Source organism: Sebastes fasciatus, chromosome 12, assembly GCF_043250625.1.
Source record: "Sebastes fasciatus isolate fSebFas1 chromosome 12, fSebFas1.pri, whole genome shotgun sequence".
NCBI classification, from domain to species: domain Eukaryota; kingdom Metazoa; phylum Chordata; class Actinopteri; order Perciformes; family Sebastidae; genus Sebastes; species Sebastes fasciatus.
Genome location: NC_133806.1, coordinates 4,717,430 through 4,743,075, shown reverse-complemented (window position 1 = coordinate 4,743,075; position 25,646 = coordinate 4,717,430). Strand labels below are relative to the sequence as shown.

Sequence of the window (25,646 nt, the reverse complement as noted above, 5' to 3'; positions counted from 1 at the left end):
CCATGACAGAGTTAGCATGCAGCTTTAGCCGTGATGTCTAGCTCTGCTTTTCCTGGCAATGTGTGAAACCCAAAGTGTTTCCATACTTTACTCAATGTGTAGTGTTTACCACGTTGGATTTAACATGTGAGAGTTCAGGTCCTATCCACGGAGACCCTCCGCAGTTTGCTTTCTCGCTTCGGCTCACAGCAGCCTTGTTTTGGTTATTGAAGTGGACATGACGTCGCATTGCTCTGACTACAACAATAAAAGCGGTAACCTTCTTCTACCTCCACATAGACTCCAATGAAGCCCTTCAATCGATTCTGGCATTAAAAAAAACCCCGCAATACATAGGTGAATCGATTACAGTAAACATTCTTTTGACTAAAGAGTATGACATTATTATTGTGAGTCTACATACCATACCAAAGAAAAATCGTGAAACCCCAAACTGTGTGAGCTGTGGGGACTCAACACAGCTTCAGGATGATAGACAGATTGATGAGGTATTGTATCAGTGCCAGGGAGGGAACACAGATGGGTGCATACATTAATCTACTCACCTACACTCCCAAGGGCAGCGTTCTGGAAAGATAAGACGGACCCTGGTTTAGGAGGCTGGTAGGTCTTGGCGATGGTGTAGGTTATCTGAGGAGGGAAACCACAGTGAGCACATCAACATGACAAAGGTCATCAGCTTTCAACATCAATGCCCTGCAGAGCCACATCGTTGGTCCAGGTACAGATCAACTTCTCTACGCAGAAGTCTTTAGGCTCTGAGATAACTGGTGAACAGTATGACAGTAACCAGAGCCTTGAATCTAAACCAACACACACACACACACACACACACACACATCACAAAAGATGCAGTAACATACAAAAATGTACCAGCCCTAGTGCACAAATCTCTAGGAAAAGCAGTGCTTAAAGTAGGAATAAAAAGGTAGACTGATTTTAAAGGCTGAAAAATAAAACACTTACTCTTGGACAAAGTGGTTATCTGCAAATTCCTGTTTTTGGACTGTGCACGCACACGTTCAGTATCTAAGCCAGTATCAGACCTAGTCATGCTTAAAATGAAATCACAATTCCTAAAAATCAGGACACGGACACATACCTCTATGACTTGTGCGTCAGGAGTGAGGCGGTCAAACAGGAAGCAGATGACTCGCAGGTCTCTACAGTAAAGCACCAGCTCCTCTGGTGTGAACTTCAGCGAGGAGTTTGGGGTCACCAGCTTGGTCCTGTTCGGGCCCACTGCAACACAGAGGGGGATAAGGAGCCTAATTAAACATTAAACAGACAAATGGGTCAAGAGCCAAACAACCCTTGAGTACAGGTTACATGCAGTGCATATTAACAGTAGAGTACGTACAGTATGTTAGACCTTTAGTATGTGGGCTCCACTGAAAATCACTTTACTAGGGAGCCCAAAACCTGCACTTTCTATTTAAATATCTTATTTTGTATAATTCTATTTTAGTAATGATGTCAGGGAATTGCCCCTATTAGTTGAATTATAACACCTTGTTTGGGCTATTATGCCGCTTTATACTTTTTAATAAAAATCTGCTTTAATGATAATTAAAGCAATCGGTCGGATGTTATAACAAAGCCATTTTAACAAACATGTCAGTTTCCTTGTATCTTCTTTATAAGTAACATAAGTACTGATAAATAAAATCTGATAGAATGGTGTAACTGTGTAGCTTTAGCATTAACAGTATCACAGCAAAAGGCATGATATAGAGTACTAGTCTGTGATTGGACACAAACAGGCAGTGTCACATAAAAGTAATACTTGTCAATAAATCTCCAGTTATGGCATTCTTCGTCGTGAATACAAATTTGGGCATACGGTTTTACTTACCAACCACAACCTTCTCTATGGACGCCAGAGCCACATCATGATCTCCTAAAAGCACCGGATCCGCATTGTCCTGCATCATAAATGTTATTTAAAGAAAAAATATATATACTGTTAAAAAAAAAAAAAAAACATGTTTGCTCCCGTCATCACAGGTTTGCATTATGTTAAATGGTAACTTTGGTATTTTTCAACCTGGACCCTATTTTCCCATGTTTTTGTATGTAACAGACTAATGGGGACAACAACTTTCAAATTGGTCCAGTATTGAGGGAGCTAGGCTCAGATTGTTATTATAAGTGTCTGACAACATTATGGAAAGGACCCTACAGAGAAATAAAACATTCTTCTTACCTTTAGCTTGATCCGGTCTGTTTGTTATTGTGTCCAAGTCCCGCTCAAGGAGAAGTCTTGTTGTGAAATCTGAATATCCATATACTCTGGCTCAAATAAATACGGACGGCCATCGAATTCAAATCCTCATCCACATTGTGGAAATCATCTAAATATCCAGCCATGACATTGGAAATCTTTTAGATAACACTAAGCTACGCTTTCTGTACTCCAACACAACAAACTCTGACAACTCTCAAAAGGCTGCCAGTCGCGTTTCCACCATGGACGTATTCCACTATTCCACCGTTGTCTTTCAGCAACACGTCACCTCGCCATATTTCAGAACCAGACTTCTCCTTAAGCGAGATTGTTTTAATAATGTTGTCAGACACTTCAAAAAACAATCAGAGCCTGTCATGGCAAAAACAAGCACTTTTAGCGGACGTAATTGACGGTGCCAGCTTGCCCCATAGCCTCGCACCATATTGCAGTTTGTGAGCAGCTGAAGTCTACAGCGCTCTCCCTCAATACTGGACCAATTTCAGAGATTGTTGACCTTATTAGTCAGTTAGACACAAAAACATGGGAAAATAGGGTCCAGGTTGAAAAATACCAAAGTTACCCTTTAAATGTTCTTAATGTATTCCACAAAGTCATCCTTTAAACAGACAATAACAACACATTATCAAACCATAATAGAAGTATTTTAATCAGTAGAGCTGTTCAGAAGGACTCACGTCAGGTTTGGGACTGTCCTGGGGCACGAAGGCCACTCTGAAGTGGGTACAGAAGAGCGTCCCAGACACCCAACCTCTTCCTTCCCTGGCAGTCAACTTCTTCCTCACCATAACAGCTCGCTGAAGCACACACTCGCCTAATGGGGACAGAAGGGAGATGTAGTGCAGAGGTTACAGGATGGAATTAATGGGTGATGTAGTTTTGTACATGTCAGATAAAATTGCATAACTCAGTGTATATAGGTGGGGGCTTCTAGTGAGGATACATAACAGGAAGTGTACAGATAGAGAAAAACAGCAGCGTGGAAGTTCACTGAGTGAGCTACTGGGAGTGGGTGTAACAAACACCTTCAAAACAAAGACGTCAAGCTGTTGCTTATTGTTGCAAGTCTTCGGGTCAGAGTAGATGGGCAGGGAGGAGCAGGAAGAACAACAAAAACGCCGTCTTACAGAAGACAGTAACTCTGTTCGGAGTTATATTACACCATTTGGTTTGTTGGTAAATTCTTGAAAATGTACATATGAGTGGATTACCAAATTTAAAGGTCTCATATCTTGCTCATTTTCAGGTTCATACTTGTATTTTATGTTTCTACTAGAACATGTTTACATCCTATAATGTTCAAAAAACATTATTTTACTCAAACCTGAATATGCCTGTGTTTACCCTCTGTCTGAACGGAACTGCAATGGAATTGAGTTGCTAGGCAACAGCTTGTTTACTTCCTGTCAGCTGATGTCATTCACATACACTGCATCCATAAATAAACTGTGACACATTTAAATGCTTACATGTCTATATATTGTAGATTTGTGACATCACAAAATGACAGAAGTCCTGACTTGTTTCAAAGGCACAGTTTCTGAATACGGGCGGTGTGTATTTCTCCATGGATTGAGCGTTCCAATACTTTCACAATATTTATATAGCACTTAAACCGGCTTTATAATAAAAAAGACATGAAAAAAGTACAGCTGGATATCAAAACTTCTAAAATGCTTGAATAGCTATTTAAACTACAGGAAGTTGTAGTAGATATAAAATGAAGGATTATTTCAATATGGCATGGCGTAAGAAATAAAATTCAGCGGATATTTTATGAGAAATTATGAGGTGTAATAATGTTCAAAGGCCGCTATTAAAAATCTGATAACTACAGTATAAGCAAAGACCAATGAGGGTTGATGACTCACACAGAAGGAGAGCATCATCGACTGAAAATGAAAACTTAAATCTCTCAAATAAAATAAAAAAAAAAAATTCAAAAAGTTTTAATAATATTATATATGTTGAGATATGTACTCTACGTGTGCAGAGCTTTATTAATAATCTCCTGATTGAGGCTGAGGGAAAGATCCTCATCATTCCTCAGTGAAAATGAAGGTTGAAGAAGCAATCTGAAATTCCAGGACAAAAGCTTCCGAAAACAAACTTTTCACCGAGAAAATTCTCTTACAAACAAACACAGATGTCCATAAACACTCTCAAAGGCGGAAAAAAAGGAGGGCAGTTTCACTAAAACACACGCACGCACGCACACACACAGCAGTGAGACAGCACATTTCTAACAGTCTCCCGCAGGAATACAAAGCCTTTGCCAGCTAGACTGAGGGTTGCCATGGCAACAGAGTCCAGGATAGGGTAGACGTGGAGAAAATGGCCTTTTTGTCCACGACAAGAGGAGTGTTTGGCCAGACACATGGCAAGGCCAATGTTTTCATAGTCACTCAAAAGATTATGAAAAAGATGAAGAAAGACTGCCGGTTCTTGGAAATTGAAAAAACATTCTGAAGGAAACTCAAAATTCCTTCGCTGCACATGTGGAAGGAACTGGCTCGGCTCGGCTCGGCCCTTAAACTGAACGTGACAGCAGAGCGCCAGGGCTTCTTAGCTTAAAGAATGTTTTTGGGGGATACCAAAGCACAAACAGGAAGCAGCCATTTTTACACATGAAACACTTGTTTATGCTGTGAGGAAAAAGAGGAAGAGGAGCCTTTGCTTCCAACACCATAATTTGCTGATTGCACATGAGGAGTTTAAATCTTAGGGCGTGCTCTATGATTATGCTTAGACCCTTTAGCCTCCAAAACCACGCATAAAAACCCTAGGCTGGACTTATCAATTAAATCCGACGACACATGATCTAGCGACGGAGATTTAAGATGCTTAGTGTCAAGAGGGAACACAAGGGAACCCTTGTTGAGAGCTTGTCTTTCAAAAGGACAATCTGTGGCTTTCCGTGCCTCGTTTTAATGTCTCCCCAGGGTGCAACCGAGCCGAAAAAAACATTCCTGTAGCCTGAAGACGGCGGGGAGGGGGAGAGGAGGACAGGGAGCTAAGGCACTCTTTGGTGAGATTTTTGTGCAAGCAGGTGGTTCAGCCCAGAATGAGTCAGCTGTACAAGTGAAGGTGTTTTACCACACAGTTGTCCTTTAATCAAATAAAATCTTTTATGTGCTTCCTGGAGAGCAACAGACAGGGTGTGTAACCATGTATGCTGTACTAAGGCAATCACTTCTTTAGCATTGATTAAAGACGGACTATGTAATCTAGGTTCGTGTCCTGTGTGTGACCCCGTGTGTATTTGTCACTGATTGTGATATTTTGAGATATTTGTTTGGTACATGCCTTTTGCTGCGGGTGTGGCCCACAGTTAGCTGGATTACAGCCATAAAGAACAGTAGAACAATAGCAGAGACAACAGTTGAACATGTCATGCAGGGTTCAGATCCCCTGTTTGCTGTAGATTCTTCAATGCCGGTGGCAGCTTTACAGATGGCAGTTACATCAACCTCTGACAGCATTACAGGGTGGACAGCTCGCCAAAATAAAATGTTGGCTTTTAGTTTGGACCAACTGAGGAGCAGGAGGGTGAAACTAACCAGTGATGTGCCTCAAAGCAAAAAGCTGCATTACATAGTTGTATTACACTGAAACCCAACAGTTACTGGTATTTCTTATCTGTCTTTGAAGTATAGACTGCATATAAAGATGGAGCTGCCATTTAGATTTTGACCTCATTGGGAGCCAGAGTCTGCGCAGTAGTGTTCGGGGGGGCTGGAACCGCGGTATCGAGGTCCCACCCACACCTTCGCCCGAGCCAATCACGAGCCAAACACAGCCACAGTTTGTGAGCGTGAGCCACCTAGCTGCTACGTTAGCACCACAGTAGCTGTTTGGCTACAAAAGACGCAACAATTAACCATAATATCTCAATAACTACATTCAAATTGGCAAATATTCTATTACACAGACTCGTGACAGTTACGGAAAGTTCAAATTACATCTCCTCTCTCGGACAATTCCAGAGCCTCCGGCTGCATGACTACTTCACTCAGAGCAGCTGTCAATCATAACGTCTGACCCCATTTCTATAGCATCAAATAACTAATTAAAACCAAACTTATCAGAAAAACACTGTTTATAACCTATACTGCAGCCAGCCACCAGGGGGAGATCAAGATGTTTTGGCTTCACTTTTTGGGGAGCTGTCATGTCGTCCATCTTTATATACAGTCTATGATTTGAATAGTAAGGTCTCCCATGCCACCAAAATTTGGTGCCTGGCTGTCGAGGAAATCAGTTCAATTCAAAAACTGAGAAAGTGTTTGTGTTTGTCCAAAGTCTTTATTAAAGTAACATAATATTTATACTAAGTATGACGTAAAATTAGTATGTAGTGCGTTACGACCTCATAGTAGTATTTGGATTTGTGTACGTGAGAAATGCCCTGATGTAGCCTGGATAAGCAAGAATTTCTGAGTGTTTCTGACGTGAGCTTACTGGACACACTCAACTGCCCCAAAATGCATTGCGGCGGCTCTTCAGACTGTCCAATGGCGCACTGCGAGGCAACCGTTTAAAATAATTAACTGTTGGATAACATAATTACCAATGATGGCGAGTGACGTTAAGGTACAGTTAAGAAGAAAAACGCTGGAGCTCACATATATATATAATGTACCGAAGAAAACATATTTAATTCTAAAATATTTAATAATTTTAATTTGCCTTCAAATAATACTGGAAAATATTAAATTGAGTGGAAGTTGATTTACATTTCCGATAAACATTTTTCATTCAACGACGGCAGCTCGGACCGGTAACATCGTGACTGATACAATCATGTGATGCAAGTCTAGTTGTTTACACACAATCTGAAAGTGTTTGCATTCCTGACATGCTGTTGGGGCATTAGTAAAGGATTTGTTTTTTCCACATTAAGTTTAAATTTGAGTTTCCCCTTTAATGTTTCAGCTGCTTCTGTTGATGTTGTGGTCACTGACTTGGAGAGGAGGAGAGAGCGGCCTGAAGAATCAGCCTGAGAAAATACAGCTGAGACAGACAGATCTTAACCACATGCCCTCAGTCTCCGTTTTATTTGTTTTCATCCACATTTGTTTCTCATTTTCAGCTAGGATGCATGCAGAGCGAAAAGGTTTCTGCCCTCCTCAACCCACTGTGAGGACGAGTGAAGACCAGGAATAGGTTACGTTGGGTAAAGTCTAGGGAAACAGTCAGTTAGCAGCTGATGAGGATAGTTTCTGTATTAGTGATTTCTGTATTAGTGACAATGAGAATAGTCCGGTATGGAGTCTATCCTATAATTTGACACAGCACAAAATGTCCATAAGACTGTTCCGTTGAGAAACTAGTACAGAGAACCTCAAACCACCAACCTTCACGTGATGCAACATCCCTAAAGTGACAGCGGTTTCGAAATGACGACCAAGTTATATTATGTTAGTTCAGTGTTGACAGATGAGAAATGTTAAACTATCGTACCAGATGCTTAAAATTATCATATTTTAAACAACATTATTGTCAATCATAATCACAAAGACAAATAGGCGTAAATGTGTAATTTTACAAAAAAATTTGATACACCTTCAACATCTACCCACATCAGCTTTTTGTTGTTGTTTTTTAAAGCCACCAAATTAAATTAAAAGACAGCACGACAATATAATACACAATACCTCCAGACATACTGATTATCAGAAATATAAATTCCTCAAAAATCTTGTCTGATATCTCTTTTGTCCAGTCATGGACAATAAACTGGAAAACATCCATTCAGTCATTCTTTTTCAATATCAAGATCGAAACCCAAGCATACAAATATCGATGCTCTGGTGTCTTGTCCATCAATCAACGAGGTTTAAAGCTGATTGACAGCCTTTTAATCCCACAGTAACATAAGACTGTGGAGAAAGGGGATTGTGAAGTTGCTCTGAAGGGGGTCCTGGACTCTTGGCATTGTGTGTGAATGGACAGTATACCCCCTCCCCTACTCGCAGCATTGAAACGGTACATGATCTACCTATGGCTGTCGGAGCTGTCCTGACCTGTTTGCCCTCCCGCGGGCCGGCTCGGTTTCTGCGGTCCTGTGTCCCGGTGACACATGAGAACGCCGTGGACACCGAGCACTGCCCGTTAACTACTGGGAGAACGGGACAACTTCTGCAAACGTATTTCTGATTTTGAGATTCCTACTGTGTTGCTGCTCTCGACTGGTCACTGGATCGAGCTTGAGACGGGCACTTTTTATTAGCGCAACCTACCATGCAACAACAGCATCACTGAGCTATATGAAACCTCAAAATACAGTTTTTACACAGAGTGGACAAGTGGAATCCATCCTTTTGCAGAGTGTGTGTTTGAGAGAGAGGGATAGGGAGAAAGAGAGAGAGAGAGAGTCCACAGGTGCAATGTGAGCCCTTTCACTCGGTGGGGTAACAATGACTCGCGACTCCTTTGTGTCCAAAAGTGAACTTGTTCTCACAAATTGTCTCAACACTTACTCCGCGGAGCGTGCACAGAGCCAAGGGATAGATTTCCCTGCTTGAAATCTGAATCAGTTTAGAAAAAATTTCCAAAATAAAATGAAATGCTGCATTTAGAGCAGACTAATGAGAAGTCATTTTAGCTCCGAGGGCTCAATGGAAAAAAGAGACAATAAGGAGACATAACAACGCTGCCAATACACATGTGTCTTCTTCTCTCTCTTAATATGAGACAGGTTCTCATGGACAGCTGTGTTTCTAATCTGCCTGGAATGGAGGTGGAGAAAGGGAGCAGTGAGGGAACAGTATGATGGTGTTGCAGATGGAGATGAAGTTGAAAGCCAGCGGGGGAAAAATGTGAAGTAAAGACAGACGACTTTTCACAGTGAAATGTTAACAGCTAAGAATAGGATCTGTGTGTGTGTGTGTGTGTGTGTGTGTGTGTGTGTGTGTGTGTGTGTGTGTGTGTGTGTGTGTGTGTGTGTGTGTGTGTGTGTGTGTGTGTTGTCAAGGACCAGCTGAGTCTGGAAAGTATTTTCATGAATACACACTGCCTGGAAACAAATTAGGTTGACGAAGGGATTGAAAATAAGGAAGGAAGTGTGTGTTTGTAAAGAATATGTGTGTGTGCGTGCATGAATGTGCTTGTGCACGGTTTTGTATAACTATTATGTGTATGTTTGTGTGTGTGAAAGGTCACCAGATCCTATATGTTGATAAAAAAAAACACTGAGGTGTAAAAGCTCCTGTTTTATTCCAAAAAAAAGTATCTGTGACAAAAAGAGTCAGTCATAATGTGGCAGGCTGAGACTGAAACGTGCCAAGGAAGCATCTCCCCACCTCATAAACACACTCACACACACACACACACACACACTCATTTTCACTTAATCTGCTCTGGTGAGGAGTGCTGTGAGTAACTGCTGATATTATGCAACGTTTAAGATTAGCCTGTCTCAGATCTGGGCCCTCTGGTCTGCTGCCATTCTTATTAAAAGCTCCTGCAGGGTGTTGCTGACACAAGAATATGAGCAGGGCAGGGCTAGGGAAATAACTTAGACTGCAGCGTCAGAGATTTTCTTTTGACCCTGCACCGTTCAGCAGATCATGGGAGGGTTGACCTTAGCTGGTCAAACTCTCTCTACAGGAGGAATGACCTGGGGTGATTTCAGGGTGACCAGGATCACAGTTGATGGGGCAACACAATTAATAGTATATAGTTCAGCCAGGAGGTGCAGGATGGTGTGTACAAGAACAGAGGACAACCACTAATTGACCACAACTTAATACAAAGTGAATAAAAGAATAAACTACTTCAGGTATACAGTGAATACACAACACTGTCTGATAATGCACATTATGCACATCCATGTAGTTTTGTGGCGGTGTTGCAACAAGCTAATGATTAATGGACTGAGACATTTGCTATGATTTGATTATAATTTCATTCTGCAATAAAGCTGCAAGACTTTTTCATCTTAGCCACACAATGGGGTGTAAGACAATATCGATACACGTGAGTATTGCTACCAACCATGTCATACTAGCTTGTCATGAAGGAGGCTAAATAACGCTCCAAATTTAGGCAAAATTTTTCTACTATTTGGTGAGGAAAAACTGGTACGTCCATTTTCAAAGGGGTCCCTTGACCTCTGACCTCAAGATATGTGAATGAAAATGGGTTCTATGGGTACCCACGAGTCTCCCCTTTACAGACATGCCCACTTTATGATGATCACATGCTCTTTTGGGCAAAAACCATGCATGTTTTTTGCATGCCGTACAAATGTCTTATTTTTGCCTATTCTAAACATTTTCCTAAAATTAGATTTTTTTAAAAATCTCAATATATCACCTTGCTTACAGTATAGCTATATATCACAATATATTGAATCTTTACATCTGTATCATGATACGTATCGTATCGCCAGATTCTTGCCAGTACACAGCCCTAAGTCAAACACACTGTTAATTGAAGCTCCCGGTCCCCTTATGTGTGTTCAGATTAGCTTTTCAACAGTTTTCCCATCTGAAAAAGGCAAAGCACCTGCTGTGACATTCCTGCTCCAGGTGTGTTATTGAGTGTTGATAATTCATCTGATCCTGGAGCAGCATGGCAGGTGTTATATTATTTAGTAGCTTTACAAATGTCTTGTGTCTGACTGGCTGCGATGTTCAGCTGCACTCTGTTTATTGTTACAGTAGCTGAAAACATTCTTCATTTATTTATTTAAGACGTGTGAATTTGTCAAACATGGAAGATGTGTGGATTTGTCAAAAGCAGAAGTTAACCTTTTACACTCCCCCTCTCTTTACCATAGGCCCATTTTTGTCTTTTTTAGGGGGGTGCAGGGAGTCTTTAGGGGGAGATAGCAGATCAGCGGTAGATGTCACATAGAAGTGGTGTACGTCATCTGAAAGCTGGGAACCTGAAGATTAATTTGAGATGCTGCTCAGCACTGTGTGCAGCAATTCTTGGGTTGATGCCATTTGTTACACAGATTTGGTGTTAAATTTAACCATTTTTTACCACTCAAGAATAAAAATGATCAATAATCCCTCCAAAATACCACATTAAGACACCAAGACCTTGAGGAACACCATAGAAAAAGCCATGCTGTGATTTGGGATCAAAAACTTTTGACATTTGGAGATTTCTGCAAGAATTGCATTTTTCAGCGATTGGATGGCGAGAGCTTCTGTTCTGGAAACTGCTCAGAAACCCCCTTATTGTCAATCTAGCTAGGAAAGCCGGATGAATGAATGCTCTAGGTCTCTAGTTTGTGGTTGTAAAGTTTCATGAGGCTGTGATTATCCTAGAGGTCACCACAGGTCATTTTATACAGTGAGGTCAGGTTTCAAAAAATGGTCTCACTCTATTATGAAATGGCTACTATGGGGAGTAACATCATCACACATGAATACAGTTGGGCTCATTGGATCCACAAGAGTCTCAGCTTTGCAGTAATACCCAATGTATGTAATTAAAGACTGTTTAGGGACCCCAGTATGCAGAAACTATTTTTAGAATAGGTGAAAATACCACGTTTGTACTGCATGCAAAAAAAAACTGCATGTGATTATCATAAAGTGGGAATTGATCATAGTAATAACTACTCTTCTGATATCCTTACATATTTAAAAAGCTTTATATGAATCACAAAACATCAACTCATAAAAGCACAATCCTACCTGGTAGGCAGCGTAGCCCGAACACATCTCGACTCCTCGCGTTCACGCCACTCTGACTCAGCATCCTCTCCTGTAAGAGAAACAGCAGACATTAACATCGTTTACACCGACTGTCTTTATTTTACATATCGCTGTAACAGACAGGAGATGTCCTGTGCTTTAAGGAACAGTTAGACATTTCTGGACCTTGCTTACTCGCTTTCTTGTTGTGAGTTAGATGAGAAGATCAGTCTTTATGTGAAGCTATGCTAACCGGCTGCTGTAGCTTTTAAATATAACAGATAGACATAAAGTGGTACCAATCTTCTCATCTAACTCCCAGCAAGACACCAAATATGTATATTTACCAAAGTATCAAGTGTCCTTTAAATGAAAGTGACATAATTGAAGTTAACAGAATGCTAAATTGTGTTCACTACACCTCACAAGAACTTAAATACGCTGAATGATTATGAAAGCAGTGTTCATTTGAAAGGACAGTCTATTTCTAACCAATGCCCACAGACTCTTTAACATTCAAGAAATAGACTAAACAGAACACTAAACACATGGACAGAGCCTTAAGTCACCTTTGGTCTTGTTGATTATATTTAAGTTATGGCTCTGCCTGCTTCTCTCATCAAAGTCTGGCTCGTCTCAACGGACTCGTTTTCATAGACAAAGAAACAAAGCCGACCGCACAATGCTCCGTGATTCGTAGTTTCCATTTTGCTGTTTGTTCCCGCTTTCTCTATAATAGCCATGGAGTCTCATGTACTTGAGTCTGTTCTACAAGCAAGAATCAACCCCCACAGTCACAGCCACAGAGGTTTCTATAATCAGACTGCAGAGAGCTCACTAGCACATATGCTTCCACTTAACTTTGCTACTAACCCCCCCTTGTGAAGGCCATTTACATTTATCGGCTTCAAATCCCATAATATGCTTCGGCCTGCAATGTGAGAGGACACTGTGATTATACAGGTGGTGAACAAGCTTTAAAGTAGCACAGAAATAGAGTTGACATCCAGGAAAACTATACATTGTAGAGCTTCAAACGTCTCTCTCAGCAGTTCTGTGTGAGTTTGGCCCGCAAAGAAACTATTAATCACTGCTTCATTTACAGCAGCGGCTCCATCACAAAGCACCGGTATTTCTTCCAGTCAGCAGCAGGGATGTGTGAACAACAACAATGAATCTACTCAGTCGCCAGTGTTATGCTAACAATTTTGCAGTGTGGTGAATTCTGTGTTAGCAGCCTGCTCATGAAAACCTGAGACTCTAAGCTTGTGGCCTCCCCCTAAAAAACATTTAACAAAGAGGACCTTTGCTCCTTGAAAAGGTAGTAAAGTCACACTTATTCATAGCTGGTTGTTTTTCTTTGTATGTGAGAGCGTCTGGCTGCTTCTTTAACAAACAAAAAACATACATTCTGCCGTTTGCTCCTGATGGTATCTTGATGTTATCTTGAAGTTTTTAATTCAGAGTTTTTATATAATGAAGCAAATAGTTTAATACATGTACTGTAAACTGTTAACTAACCATATCTTTTCCACTTTTTTTCTAAAATAAATAATAGTAGAATACGTTAACTGCTTAAAAAGCCAGTCTTCCCTCGAAGGCGCAGTGCGCGCAGTGGGCGCGTAGTTACTAAAAGGTGCATGACTAAGCGCCGCAACAACCTGCGGAGCCTTCATGCACCACCCGAAAGCCGCGATGACGCAATTTTCTGGAGCGCGCACTTCGCGCCAGCTTCACTACAGCGACCATAAACCAGGCTTAAGTCGACTTAGAATTTATTTGGTCGAGGACACCCCTAGACAAAATCAGCAGAACTTCACTGCTCCGCCGGTCCCCGCTAGGAGCCAACAGCGACACCACGCTGCTCCGCCAGTCCCCGCTGGGAGCCAACAGCGACACCACGCTGCTGGAGGGAAGGGAAGCACAGGAGAATCAGAACCAGGACTGAGCGGGGCAGAATGTCAGACCCTGCTGCGGTAAAATGAGTTTTTTTAAAGGGACTCTGGTGCTCAGAAACACTACCGCTTCTGTCCACAAGGACCGCCAAAATCAACACAGAATGAAAGTTCCTCATAGTAGCTTTAATTAAACTGGACCTAAGTGAGCCATGATCACGGTAATGAAAACAAAGAACGTTTATAATTAATCATCATAATATGAGCACTAATTAATGTCACATGGGTTAACTCTGTTGCAATATCTTGCAATAAAATTGTTTTATACTGCCAACTCCAACATCTGTAATAAATCTACACATAATAGCCAATAGAATGGAGCTCTCCTTGACATATATTTAAATTATGGTTATAGTTCCAACAACTTTACTGACCAAATTAAAAGACTGAAAGCTCTGTTAGCAAAAACCGCTGGAGAAAAACAAGGCATTTTTGATTATACGGCAGGACACTAAACATTTTACAAGACTTAGTTTCTGCTTGCCAGAGCATTGTTCATTTTTTTTCCATCTGGCTTTAAAATCTCTTACGCTTTCCCTCAGTCTCTCCATCAACACCCACAGCAAACCCGCAGCTGAATTCCTGATCCCCTTTTAAGAACATCAGAGGCTATTCTTCAGATCTTGTTTTGATATTCCTTTCATAAATCTATAGTGTCTTGGATCTGTCCTCTGAATGTTGTCAAGCCTGACAAACTCGGGCCTCAGGGTCTTGTGAGGCAAGTTAGTGAACTCACTAGATAACACTGCAATACACAAGGTGAAGTAGTGCTGGCACTCTGCTGCAGACTGGGCTATGTACATAATGTGATAAGGGTGGTATGAGTGGAGCTCCCTCGGTTAAACTAGTAAAAATTGGATTTGTGGACGCAATAAAATAAATGTGACAAAAACACTTCATGTATTTATGTGTGAAATCCAGGCATTTCTCCTTCACTTGCAAGTTTTCCACAACAGAAGTAACAAAGATAAGGAAAATGTCTCAGCATAAACTAGCCGTGGCGAAAGTAGAGTCCCGTATCACTCGGAAACCACATTTCCAGGGCCGTGTTTAAGCTGACATTTCACTTTTGCTTTAATTGTGTGGCCTCAGCGTCCCCACTTTATCACTTTCATTGCCTCTTTCTCCCCCGTGCCGCCTCTCTGCCCCACTTTTGCCCTCCTCTGCTCCCTCCCTCCATCCTCAGGGACAGTGGCCAAGGCTTATTGCAGTTTCCATTGCTCATGGCTTCCCCTTGCTACTGCGGCCAGACTTCTGCAGTAAGTGTGCTTGTTCCTGGGTCTGGAACATACTTCTCTTTCCTCAAACAACAGGACAAACTCACGAGGAAAGAGAACGAATGGGAGAAACAGCATCCTAATCTCTAAAATGTATCGCCTGTCACTCTTAAAATCTTCATTTACGTGGGACGACTGACAACAATGCAACGAGAGACTTCTTTTGACAAAAATCTCTACCAACAAGCTGAGCTTAAACAGTCTAAAGAATATGATTTTCAATTCCAACCAAGACTGAGAGTGTCTTTTGAAAGCTTTTCCTACCGAGATATGCTCCGCTTTGGGGCTTGTAAAATACACATTAGCTTTTAGCCACTGCTGCTCACTGTACTGAAAAAGAGTCACAGCCTGTTCATTTCTATTCTGCTTTTCATTTCCTCACATGAATGGGGACAGTCACATGGCGTTGTGAACAGGCTTGGAAAGAAAACAAGGACATGAGGTAGTTTTGCTAAACGGGGCTCACTTTGAAGTGTTTCCTCTTATTCCATTCAGAATAACATGAGGTCAACAGAAATAAAACGGACTGGGAACTTTCATCATTTTTGGATCACCGTGTCTTTCCTTTAATTCCTTGTCTTTCCTCTAGAAGCAGACCTGCAATAATATACTGTATTTGATAGAAACAGAGGACCTGATATCAAATATATTAATGCATGAGAGCAAAACCCCAAGGGCAAAGCAAAAGGACAAGAAAAAATGCCTTGAATATAAACAGCAGTGGAATGAGGTCCTTAGTGGAAATATACTACCTACAGTGTGCAGTGTATAAAAAAAAACACATTCCAGCAAAAGCTGCATTTTGGCCTCAATATGACAAAGTACAGAAATTGCAGAAAAGACAGAAGCAGATTCTGACTTATAGGGTGAAATATAAATCAATGTTTCATGAATTGGGAATTCAGACGGTTAATATTTAATGAGAAAATTTCTGCATCACACTATAGTTATATAGCTTTTAACCCATTTCTCTGCAAAAGTCTCCCACAATTAGCACAGCTCTCCCTGTTGTAACGTTTTATTCTGAAAACCCTCCATGAAAGCCTGGAAACAAGGAGAATATTTACAGTACTGTCTGTATCCATTCTTAATGAACTGAATTTAAATAAATAACACCATTAGTCTAGACTTGTAGATGCACAATGAACAGATAATTACTGGCTCTTTTAATGGCATATCCCTGCTGAATGATTCGCAATTCATTGTCTCATAACTTGTTTGCGTCTTCATTATCTCCTCCTCTTATTGCTCAAATGTTCAGTGTTGGCCGAGAATTACACAGATGTTTGTGCACTCGATGATGCACCGCAAGGTCAGTGCCTGAAGGTTCAAAGGTCATCTGACTTGAAGCCAAATAAAACAGGATAGTAGTTTAACAAGACGGAGTCTACAGCCATGCTAGCAGCTGTGAGGCTGTACTTATAGGCACAGTGCTGCGTTGAGCTAAAAGCCAACATCAGCATGCTACCATGCTCACAATGACAATGCTGACATGATGACTGATGTTTAGCAGCAGTTGATCGTGTTCACCATCATATTTCACGTGTTAGCATGCTAACATTTTCTAAATACCATTTCAATTAGGGCTGTCAAAGTTAACGCGATAATGCAAATTTGATTTAACGCCACTAATTTCTTTAACGCAACTTGCGATTTTTGGGTTGTACTGGACTCAGTTTTAAAGATAGAGTGGAGATACTGGCATCATATGAAACTAGAAAATATTGTCCAGAAACCCTCACAGGTACTGCATTTAGCAAAGAAAATATGATCAAATCATAACATGGCAAACTGCAGCCCAACAGGCAACAACAGCTGTCAGTGTGTCAGTGTGCTGATTTGACTATGACTTGCCCCAAACTGCATGTGATTATCATAAAGTAGGCATGTCTGTAAAGGGGAGACTCGTGGGTACCCATAGAACCCATTTTCATTCACATATCTGGAGGTCAGAGGTCAAGGGACCCCTTTGAACATGGCCATGTCAGTTTTTCCTCGCCAAAATTTAGCGCAAGTTTGGAGTGTTATTATTATTCCTTCGTGACAAGCTAGTATGACATGGTTGGTACCGATGGATTCCTGAGGTTTTTCTAGTTTCTAACTCTAAAGCCGAGCCTGCTACAGCCTCCAAAGGACAGTAAAGTCGGTCGGGATCACTTTAAAAAAAAGAATTTGTTAACATCTGGGGAGCCAAATCGAACCTGTGGCCCGCGGGCCACTTTGGGCAGCCCGGCGCTAGATGAAAAGTCAGGGGGATCACCAAAGTCAATAGGATTCATCCACTGGGGATCACAGATAGCTGCACCACATTTTATGGCAATCCATCCAATAATGATGGACTGACTGGCCGACATTTCAATCTTGAGAGCCACGCTGCTAGCATGGCAGTATTAAAAAAACATCAAATATAAAAGGTTCCAGTTCCGCTTACTGACCTGTTTCCATTAGCCTGCATTCACAAATCACACGCCATTTGATGTATTCATCAACCACTATACTGCCTGTCAGTGGTGTCCTTCTTTTAAAGGACTGGGGGGTTTCCTAGTGGCCAGACAGACCATTCTGTGAGTGACTAAAAGATCACATGTCTGACGCCCACAACATGCAGCGTGTCCATCAGCAGCAGCATTTCCTCCTCCTGGTCTCTGGAGCACACTTGCATCTCTAAACCTCTTACAGTCTCACTAACAGTACATCATTGCAGAAGCCAGTGTCAGCTAAATGGCTTAAGTGAAAATCTAATGCTGAATATCGTATTCTCAGTGGCTCATAATCATCTCTCGACTCGTATGAAATGTTTTTGACTGTCACCTGTACTCTGACAGCTCGGGTCCCACGAGTGAGATTATCAGAGCCATTACATACACTCAAAACAAACAAACGACCTCTCCTCTCAGCCCTTTCACAAGTGAATAGAGCCTCTGGTTAATTATCACCCAATGCCAGATCAATACACCCTCTAAAGGGACCATAAATCTGCTCTGCCATTAAGAGGAGCTCATTGTTGTGCTCTGTTTAAGCAGTGGAAGCCTCGGCGGCTCAGCGGCTGGCTGTGAATGTGACGTCTGGGTCCTATGGGAGCGGGTGTGGGTGACTGTACTGCTTTGGCCCACTCCTATCAAGGCTTGGATCTTCAGCCACTCTGAATAGAGCTCAGATCATCCCTCCTGTGGCATTTCTGCTTCTGTGGAGCTTTGTGCTGTGTGTGCCTTTCATGCTGATTGCTTCAAAGCAGGCTGGGAGATGCAGATAGAGGGAACACGAGGGGATAGGCGCAGCCAAAATAAGCCTGAATAAGCCTGCTATTAAGATGCAGGCCTGGGCATCCTTATGCAGCATGCATGTACTGCTGTTGTTTTCTTTTTTCATTAATTTTTCAAGCAAAAACGCCAAACGTTTCAAGCTTTTTAACTGTGAGGATTGGTTTTCTTTGCCATATTTGACTGTAAACTATAGGTGGGAATCACAAGAGGCCCCATGATACGATATTATCACGATACTTAAGTCATCATACGATCTTATTGCGATATGCTGGGTATTGCGATAACATATATTGCGATTTATTACCTTTTTTCAACTGCAAATTATGCAGTTTGTCAACATCTGTTTTATCTAATAATATACAGTTTTCCCTCTGTTCATCTCAGAGTTTTCATTCATATATGAGAGGTAAAGGGATCCCTTTTGAAGATGGCCATGCCAGTTTTTCCTCGCCAAAATGTAGCACTGCTTTGGAGCGTTATTTAGCATTCTGCCCAACAAGTTAACATGACATATATAATAAAAGATCAATACTTGACGTCTGTGTATGGATACAATACTGCCACGCAAAATATTGCGATACTATGCTGTATCGATTTTTTCGCCCACATCTCCTGCATACTAGATCTCTATGGATTTGCTGATTGGAAATTACGTTTTTTGTCCACCTGCCACTGTGGCTGGTGGATTCCAAAATCTACCAGCCACTCAATAGATTACCATCGTCTTTTTTAGCTGGATAGTGAGTCAAATCTAGCAGCCACTTGCTTATTTTACCAGCATTTGGCTGGAGTCTGGTGCTAATTTCCAACTCTGGTTGTACAAACCAAGCAATTTGAAGATGTCTCCTTTGGCTTAAGGAAATTGTGATGGATATTTTTCACTATTTTCTTACTTTTAGTAAAAACAAATAATTCATCCATTAATCAAGACAGTAATCCACTAATTAAATGATGATTTAGTTGCAGTACTATCATAATTTATGCAGTCCAAACTGGCTTGGGTATTACACCGTGATTAAGGAAGAGAAGACGATTCATCAGTCCATGAGAACTGCAAAGCCATCTGGTCCAAATTCAGACCAGGATTGGATTCAGTTTTCTAAAACAGTCTTAACATGTGCTCATGGAAGTGAAACCCACAAGAGTGTGTGGGTGGCCTGTGTGCATATTATCTACACAGCCTACTGCTCTACATAACCATATCTTAGCCTCAGCCACATTCTCATGCTTGGACACATGGGATTCCATTAGTGGGGGGATGTGATGATTTCTGCGCGTCTCATTCGGAGGTAATCAAATTCAAAACTCCTCTACCTCCCAACTGCTGTCTCCATGGCGACAGCCAGATGTTGTGCAGGGCACATCACCCCCACTCCACATGCAAGCCTCACCCGGAGGCAGAGTAAAGAGGCATCTGTTACCGTTTCCCCCTGCGGCTGCTGAAAATAACCAGAGAGAGAGACAAAAAGCCAGGCAACACAAAGACGGTGCCAGGAGACTTCCCGAAGGAATGAACACACAACTCTGAACACATGCGTACCGTCTGTACACATTGCTTTGTGCTGTCTATCAAACTAATGAGTCCTTCTAACCTCTATCCTCTCAGGTGCTCCAGAACTGGGCAGTATCTTACTGATCATTTGAAAAAAAAAATTAGCATTACAAAGCAGTTCATGATGGTACGTGTCCACAGGGGCGTTTTTTATCGCGAGGGGACGCAACGCTTCCCAGCATTGGACGCTTGGTGTGCTGTCCCTAGAAACAAGGCACTCGGCTCCTGATTGGACGAACGCTTTCGCGCCGTTGGCTGCTGCTCCCAGCTTTCAAACCGGAACCAGTATGGAGGCTCGTTTGGAAACTTTCTTCTCTTATTTCACGAAAATAGTTCACCGAAATGTGTTTCTGAAAACATTTGAGGCGAGAAATAAGCTGTGCAGTTGCTGAATCTGTATTTATTTTGGATCGACAACGTTTATTTTAAAAGATTCTCGGGAGTTTCGAGAGGCGGCGAGTCGTGTCGGACGCCCGTGATTTGCATAAAGTAGACCACCCCTCAACTTTATGCAAATAATGAGCGGGCGTCGTGACGCCTAGTCTCTCGAATCGCGACGCCACGCTACCAGAATGCATTGCACGGCTGCTAACAAAGACAATGAATGGAGAACGTAAAACGCACGGAGGCAGTGGACACACACCATTACAGCACCATGTGACCTTTTGGCAATTACAGCAGCTGGAACAGGCTACAACTGTTTCACGGCACAGGAGATGATGATCGTCTGCTCCATTTGTCTTCGTGTACAACAACTTAATCCCATATGAGGGAAACCCCCATGGCACGAGAAGTGATTAAGATTCACCACCACTTCACTGGCCTTTAATAAGGCATGCAGCCACAGACAGTGACATACCCTCACAGTAATTATGCATCTCGCTGCTCTGTCCAGACAGAAACAGCAGCACCCCCCCGCCCTCCCTGTAAAGCTGCCATCCTGAGCAGTGAACAGAAATAACAGGAGACAGTCCACATTAACACAGTGAATGGGCTCACAGAGGGATCTCTGAGGAGGAACCGCAGGTTTCTAATTCAGCCATTCTGCAAACTACCTGAATGTACATTTATAGCTCTGCGTGGTGTTTCCTGCATCATGTCATTGCCTGGCTTCCTGTCCTCTCTGCTGCTTAATCACATGATGATGTGTTGATGTGTTGCACCACTAAAGCAAAATGGGACTGTTGTGAAATAAACACATAGCTAGAATTCAAACCTCAAATCATAATTCAACTGTAAATCACTGTAAATAACCCACACTGTTCACTTCACTCTTCTTCTACTATAGTTGAAGATGAAAATTATACTACTATTAAAAAGGACATACAAAACCATTAATAAAAGATTAGAAATTGACATCTGCTGTGAAGTTACAGTTATGCGACAGTATAAAACGGGTTAAGTTAATGCTAAGTGCTGTAACAAGTCTATCACTAAACAAAGCTAACTAGTTAGCTCCAGTTAGCTAACTTAAAGGTCCCATATCGTGCTCATTTTCAGGTTCATACTTGTATTTTGTGTTTCCACTAGAACATGTTTACATGCCGTAATGTATAAAAAAACACATTATTTTCCTCATACTGTCTGCTTGGATATACCTGTATTCACCCTCTGTCTGAAACACTCCGTTTTAGTGCATTTCGACGAAATTGCAATAGAATTGCGTTGCTAAGAAACAGTTTGGGTCGATGTTTACTTCCTGTCAGCTGATGACATTCACATACACTGCAACAGGAAATAAACTGGGGCACATTAAGAATGTTTAGATTTAAAACCGTGTAATTGTCTAAATAGTGTATATTTGTGACATCACAAATGGACAGAAATACTAACATGCTAGCATTCAAGGAAACAGCTGTTGTTATGCACACATGAAAGAGTCGGTTTGATAGGTTTCATAGTGAATGCTCTGTCTTTGTATTCAGGCAACTTATTGTTGAGGGTTTAAATTGAAGCAGTAGCTGAGCCAGCAAGCCAACATCCATAAAACCGTTCAACTCTTGACCTTCTGGTGTTTTAAACTCCTAAAAAAAAACTCCTAAAAAACAAAATAATTTACCATCTACGGCCTCTTTTTGGTCAGCAGTACCTTTTCTTTACAAATGGACAGAAATACTAACGGCTTGTTTCAAAGGCACAGTTTCGGACATACTAAAATATCCCAAATTAGTGAACTAAATAGCATGTTAGTATGGCATTTCGGATGCAACCCAACCCATTTAGGATGCTTATGTTTAAAACTGTGAAACGGTCTAAATATTGTATATTTGTGACATCACAAAATCACAGAAATTCTGACGGCTTGTTTCAAATGCACAATTTCTAAATATGGGCTGTGTGTATTTCTCCAAGGATTGAGCATTTCGATACTTTCACAGTATTTATAGAGCACATAAACCTGCTTTATAATATAAAAGACATGAAAATCTCACTTTTTACAATATGGGACCTTTAACGGTTACCAGTTAGTTAACTAGTTGACTAGTTAATGATCTTACCTTGATATCTGGGAGCATTTGTCTCACTTTGAAGGTGGTTTTTGATCCTGTCAACATGTTTGACGACAGCTCAGCTCGATTTAAAATATAAAAGAATATACGAGCGAAATGAAAATGAATTAAAAAATGTGTTAAAATGTGTAAAAATGTGTTAAAATGTGTTAAAATGTGTGATATTTAAAAGCTAACGGTCGCTGTGTGTTAGTGTTCTCGTCGTTCCATTTGTAGCCGTTAGAAGCCGTTAGAAGCCGTTTGAAAACGGTCCGGAGTCCAGTAACGGTTAGCCGTTAGTTTCACCACCGAGCTGTTCAGTGAGGACAAGCAAACTATTCTCGCTCTTTTCATCGCTATTCACACCGACAGAGCATCCGTGTACCGAGAGCACAGCCTGCCTTAAACACCCGGTCACCACCAACCCGGTAACCGGACTAACTGTTCCTAACGGTCTGTAACCGGACTGTTCCTAACGGTCACCGGACTAACTGCTGTCAGTTAGTCAGTAAAAGGTGGAGATGATGTGTTCACTGTAACTGCTGCTTTTCCATTCCCCCATCGGGCTCTGTTTGTTTATCCTCTCCTCACAGTGAAACACACACTGGTGGAAAAAAAGAGAAGAAGCCAAGTGGAGCTTCTTAAAGGAACAGTACATGTGGAAAATAAAAATATATATATTATCATCTGGACTGCTGTAGAGGCCAGAAAGAATCAGGAAGTTTGCCAGGAAAAGAGGTCAGTTTTCCCAGCTTTTCACTAGACCCCGTGAACTCACCACCACTCAACAATTTTACTGCATTCAAAACAAGTAAAAGCACAAAAGAAGTATTATCAGCAACATGCACCTATTGTATACAAAGTACTCGTCATGCTGTGTTATATATTAAAGGTCCCATATTGTAAAAAAAGTGCGATTTTCATGTTTTTTTATTATAAAGCAGGCTTAAGTCCTATATAAATACTGTGAGAGTATCGAAACTCTCGATCCACAGGGAAATACACACAGCCCGTATTCAGAAACTCTGCATTTGAAACAAGCTGTCAGGATTTCTGCCCATTCGTGATGTCACAAATATACAATATTGAGACCCTTTACACAATTTTAAACATAAACATTCTAAATGAGTCCCAGTTTATTTCCTGTTGCAGTGTATGTGGATGACATCGGCTGACAGGAAGTACACATGGACCCAAGCTGTTGCCTAGCAACACAATTTTGTTGCAATTCCGTCAAAACACACTAAAACGGAGCGTTTCAGACAGGAGGGTGAATACAGGTATATTCAGGCAGACAGTATGAGGAAAATAACTTTTTTTTAACATTACAGCATGTAAACATGTTCTAGTAGAAACACAAAATACAAGTATGAACCCGAACATGAGCACGATATGGGACCTTTAAATAGGGCTGTGAATTGGCAAGAATCCGGCGATACGATACGTATCGTGATACAGGAGTTACGATTCAATATATTGTACGACGGAGTATTAGGGCCACATTGAGGGGAAAAAAATCTGAGATTTAGAGAATAAAGTTATAATATTACAGGGAAAAAATCTTAATATTACGAGAATAAAGTCAGAACTTTACGAGAAAAAAAATCGTAATATTACAAGAATAAAGTCATAACTTTACTGTATACTGTATTTATACTGCTGTCTTGTATTATTTTTTATTTCATATAGGCTACTTCTGATCTAACTTTCTTTTCTTTTTTTCATCTGTACATATTTCTGTTTCTTGTGCTGCTGCTGCAACAAACAAAGTCACTCTCTGTGAATCAATAAGGCTTATTATATATTATATATTATATATTATATATTATCTTATTGGATTATTAATAGTATAAATGCATTCATGCATTAAGTAGATTTTTGCTGCTATAGCTGGTGCAGGTACATTTTTATCTGCTTTATACAAACTTGGGTAGTTTAATCTATAACAATATGCATCATATTTTAAATTCATCATAGAGTATGTCCTGTACATAATATCTTAATCTGCAAAGTCACCATAGCTGTGAAATAAAGAAAGTGGGGTAAGAAGTTCAATATTTCTCTCTGAAATGTGGAGAAGTAGAAGTTAGGATTGAACGGAAAGTACTTCAATACTGAATTGTACTTGGGTAAATGTACTTTGCACCATTGCATTTATACAACTATCAATCTGTATCATTTGTTTTAAACTGTCCAAGCTTGTCTCTCTATCTTGTCCTTTGTTTTGACATTGCTTTTCATATATCGGTGTCCTTTCATAAGCGGTTCTCATATACAATAAATTTGACTTTGTTCTCCAATCGCATTCAAGGAAACAGCTGTTGTTATGCACACATGAAAGAGTCGGTTTGATAGGTTTCATAGTGAATGCTCTGTCTTTGTATTCAGGCAACTTGTTGTTGAGGGTTTAAATTGAAGCAGTAGCTGAGCCAGCAAGCCAACATCCATAAAACCGTTCAACTCTTGACCTTCTGGTGTTTTAAACTCCTAAAAAAAAACTCCTAAAAAACAAAATAATTTACCATCTACGGCCTCTTTTTGGTCAGCAGTACCTTTTCTTTCCTGGTCTTTAGCAGGTCTGTGTGGAGACTGGCTGCTCTCCTCTCTCAACCAAACGTGTGGAAAGAAACCACCAATAAGTCTCTTCCAGACAAACACAGGAGGCCAATTCAGAGTAAAATTCCTTTCCGGAGAGAGTGGGGGAAAGTTTGAGTAATCCCGAGCGACAGTGTGTCCTGTTGAACAGGTGGGGAGACGGTGTCCTTGTGAACTATAAAAGAGAGAGGTCTGGATTTTTTACCACATGGGAAACTGTTCAATATTACATAAGGGTCTCCAATTTCTCTAATACATAAAACAGTCGCAGACACAGGACCTTGCATCATCTGAGCTGGAGTTATTCAACAATGTATAATGCAACAAGGTTAGGATAATACAGAATGACACAGATAACAAATAAGTATTCACAATAATATATATACAGTATGGCTGAGCTCTGTTTTTAACTTGTTTCTATTCATTGAAATGTTTATCTGCAGCTCCACTTTAATAAGAACGATGATAATATGATACTTGTTGGATAGTTTTCTCTACACAGAGAGTTGAGAGCTGAATGACAGTAACCCTGGAGCTGGTAGGGATTCAGTGCCTTGCTTAAGGGCATGTCGGCAGGACAGACGCTTGAAAACCTTAAACAAGCTGATTTT

At 40.9% G+C, this 25,646-nt stretch overlaps 2 protein-coding genes across 3 annotated transcripts in view; one reads left to right on the top strand and one right to left on the bottom strand.

Annotated features, from left to right (window-relative positions):
- The window catches only part of mtmr11 (myotubularin related protein 11), a 40,483-nt gene extending 17,437 nt beyond the window's left edge, over positions 1-23,046 (bottom strand). The window contains exons 1-6 of one of the 2 annotated variants that reach the window (XM_074652725.1): positions 22,450-23,046; positions 11,905-11,974; positions 2,926-3,062; positions 1,856-1,925; positions 1,103-1,242; positions 546-630 (exon numbers count right to left, since the gene is read on the bottom strand). In XM_074652725.1, coding sequence (XP_074508826.1) covers positions 546-630; positions 1,103-1,242; positions 1,856-1,925; positions 2,926-3,062; positions 11,905-11,974; positions 22,450-22,506 — 559 coding nt within the window. In that variant the 5' untranslated portion in view covers positions 22,507-23,046. The remainder of the gene's footprint in view (positions 1-545; positions 631-1,102; positions 1,243-1,855; positions 1,926-2,925; positions 3,063-11,904; positions 11,975-22,449) is intronic. The other variant, XM_074652724.1, reaches the window with a different exon arrangement.
- Positions 23,047-23,900: 854 nt separating this feature from the next.
- Positions 23,901-25,646, top strand: part of afp4 (antifreeze protein type IV) — a 69,729-nt gene continuing 67,983 nt past the window's right edge. Inside the window, exon 1 of the mRNA XM_074652753.1 lies at positions 23,901-23,904. The gene's annotated coding sequence lies outside the window, so the exon portion shown is untranslated. The remainder of the gene's footprint in view (positions 23,905-25,646) is intronic.